The 3,559-nt window shown below is 33.7% G+C and overlaps 1 protein-coding gene across 1 annotated transcript in view; it reads left to right on the forward strand.

Annotated features, from left to right (window-relative positions):
• The first annotated feature begins 2,236 nt into the window (after nt 1–2,236).
• Nucleotides 2,237–3,559, forward strand: part of LOC129314005 (receptor kinase-like protein Xa21) — a 63,223-nt gene continuing 61,900 nt past the window's right edge. The window contains exon 1 of the mRNA XM_054957385.1: nt 2,237–2,437. Within this exon, the coding sequence (XP_054813360.1) occupies nt 2,237–2,437 (201 nt within the window). The remainder of the gene's footprint in view (nt 2,438–3,559) is intronic.

The raw sequence follows: 3,559 nt of genomic DNA on the forward strand, positions 1-3,559 counted from the left end.
CATCATACTTGAGTTAAGGATGACATTATCACCTCACAAAAATCTTTATGGGTAAATTTTCACTTTAACCCTTCTAAATTCCATCAAAGTTGAGATCCACACACTATATTATAAGTTGTTAAGTCTTATTTATTATTTTATTTCACTTTATCTTTAAAATATATTGATGACTAACCTTCTATATATTTTGTTTCAATTATAAAGATTTAATTTCTATTTTGAAAACATTCATCCTCCCAAATATTAAGTAATTGTTAAATATTACTACGAAAAAAATTATAAATGGTGGTTATCTTTTTGTTAGTGTATTCATATCGATTCATATATTCATTGCATAAAGAAAATGACACAATTTTATGTGAATAAAATAAAAATAATTTATGTATATTTGTTTTTGTCATTCCATTGATGATGAGGAGGTTATATGAATTGGGCTTGTCTTTTTACACAACTCATTAACATGGCCAAAGAGAAAAGGAAGTCATGAATGGTGACAATTCATATTTTATATTTAATTTTCCTAGTCAAGACAATCAATATACATTCTTGGTTTAAAGGACAAAAATACCTAGCAACTTTTTCTCTAGAAGCACTCAATATCCTTAAGTGAATAAAGGTACATACATGATTATCCATCAACATGTTTTATTGAGTGCAACAATCCCCATTCTATTAAATTTTCTTGATGTCTGCTGACATTGACCATTAAAAAAAAAAGCCAACATAAAGTGTAAAAATACTCAGAAATTTTTTCTCCAAGAGCTTCTAGTATCCTTAAGTTAATAATGGTACATGAGTAACCATTAACTTTATAAAAGAGGCCATATATGTAATGATCCAAAGTTTTAAGTAAAATAAAAAAAATTATAATTAAGTATTTTGATTCATTTTATTAATTTTTGGAGTAGAAACTACAAGAAGAAAGGGTGGCTTAGTAATATCTATTGTGAGTATTTAAATTCTGCTTGTAATAATTTAGGAATTTCAGTAGAATTATAAATTATGATAAGAATTTCTAAACTTATGAATACTAACCTATGGAACCAATATTCAAAGAGAAATTGGCTGCTCCATGGAAACAATATTGGCAATCATCCTCAACATGCGGGTTCGACACTTCTCACTGCCAATGGATGTTTTTTCCTTCTTCTTCATCTAAAAAAAATTACCAAAATACCCTAAAAAATAAAATAAATAAAAAAAACCTGAAGGTCAAATGAACACAGATATATATATATACACATATAAAGCTACTTCTCTCCTTCTCCTTTCCACTTCTATCGGATTTCTCTAGAATTAGTGATAAAGCCCAATCTTCATTCAACCTTCTTCCTTCTCCTCTTCATTCTTCCGTCGTCGGCAACCATGGGCGTGCTGTTTGCTGCTGTGGTGGTTCCTTGAGGTCACGATTTTATCCTTCCTTCTCTACCTTGCATCGTCCTGTTTGTTTTCTGATTTATCTTCTCTGTTTTTGTTTGCGTCACTAGGGGTACTTTGGGAGTTAGGTTGCCGGAACTAGGTCTCTCTCTCAAGAACTTCTTCTTGGACCAGTGCTGGAATCTTCCTTCTCTATCAGCCTCGCATGGGTGTAGTAGACCCTTCATCTTTCTCCTCTATTCGGGTCGCTTGTGTAATGACCCTAAAAAAAAATTATCAAAGTACCTATGACTTTTATGTTATTAAAGGAAAGTGCTGTGCCTCTTTTATAATTGTTGTGATTTCTATTGATTCAACCTTTTATTCTCTTTTCTCAGTCAAATCACGAGAGAAAGAAAAATTTCCGTCTATTCTTCGAAAACTCTAGAACCAGTGAGTATGAGAGGGAGATTCAGACAGCAACTCCTTTGATCTTCCCTCTTCTTCTTCCTCGTTCAATGAGACTGAGGCCAGCGAACCTAGCCATCGATGAGAGCAGGAGCTCTGCTCGCTGCTACTGTAACGTCCGCTGGAAACCCCTGCGTTGAGGCACAGATCGCTAAACCAAGGTTCCCCTGTTGAGCGTCCAAGCTCCTCCTTTTTCCCTTTTCTTCTTTTCGTCAATCATCGTGAGGCTTCCTTCTCCGTCAGTTAGTTCGCCGTCGATAGGTGTGTGAATTCCAGCCATCACCATCAAGTCTTCATCTTCTCTGTTCAGACGTCGGGTTCCTCCTTCCTCTTCGGGCAGCAGCAATAATCTGGTGCGTAACCTTTCTGGTGTGGATGTTGGGTGCATCAGACTTTTCCTCCCTTGTGTTCAATGTCGACTGCCTCTCTTTTCCTTCCTCATATTCACGCGGTGACACTTTCTTCTCCATATGTTTTGAATCTGCTGATCTGTGTGTACTGTTGGAGCTTTAAGCTCTGCCTTTCATTTGTTTCAACTGATCAGGATGTTTGGAAGAAGGGAAGCTCAAATAGAGTCATAAGAAATGAGTTTGGAGCCTTAAGGATACTACAGGTAAGTGAATAGTATCCCAACTGATTTTTATTTTTATTTTTATCCAAATTTCTTTACTAAAATATTACATTTTTCTGTAAATCATTTTAAATGCATTAATGCGATTATTGGATATTTGTTGATTAACATTTCTTTATTTTGAGATATTAGCTTTACCAAATTTGAAATGTTATTTGATCAATTAAGTCAAGTTTGAACTTTAATTATGAGATTTTCATTTTATCAAATATTAGATTGATATAGAGAATGATTCATATGAGTTCGACGTTGAAATTTTTTTATTCAATAAATGCAATCATGAGCATCGGATATGAAATTTGATTCTAGCAAGTTTTAATGCTTTAAAGTATTAATGCGAGTTTGATTTTGAGAATGAGAACTGTATTATAAAAGTGATGATTTCTCTCGTATGTTGGAAAATGATTTTAAAAAAGGATTTTATACAGAACACTAGTTGCTAACGATAGTTCCGTTAGCCCTTGGCGCCCATGGTACACCTAACTAGCAGGGTGTTTATAGGAGGGGGCTAGCCCCGTGCGATGGCCAATGCACGTGGAATGGAGGGATGGTTATCATGAGCATCGTACTCACGTTTGTTTTATGGCTTCAAGCCGCGTTTAGTTAGCATTACCTTCATGGACTGTGTGTGTGTCCATGTTTGTTTCTTAGCTTCGGTTGCGTTTGGTTACTTACCCTCATGGATTGTGTGTTCATGTTTGTCTTCGTGGCAAGAGCCGCGTTTAGTTATACCTCTCGTGGACTTTGTGTCCCGTTTGTTAATTATTCTGATAAGTCCTTGTAATATGAACTTGATTATTTGATGATTTTACATTCCATTGGTTTTTAATTAGTGAATTATTTATAATTATTTTATTTATTTGTTTATTTTCTTGCAAATCAAGTGATAATAATACTTGATATGAGATTTTAATAGTTCAAGATTTTATTTAAGCTTTATAAAATTCTTTTATTTTTGAAGTTTATTATATTTTTATGAAAATCATTGCCTCTTTGAATTGCATAATTGTTTCAAACTTTCCTTTTATTCATGTTCAATTATTTATTGTGGGACGTTATTCACTAGAAAAAGATATTTTAGTCTCAAATTGTATAGTTGAACTC

This window comes from Prosopis cineraria, unplaced genomic scaffold (genome assembly GCF_029017545.1).
Source record: "Prosopis cineraria cultivar Desert tree isolate PC_DT_omini unplaced genomic scaffold, ASM2901754v1 PC6, whole genome shotgun sequence".
NCBI lineage: Eukaryota > Viridiplantae > Streptophyta > Magnoliopsida > Fabales > Fabaceae > Prosopis > Prosopis cineraria.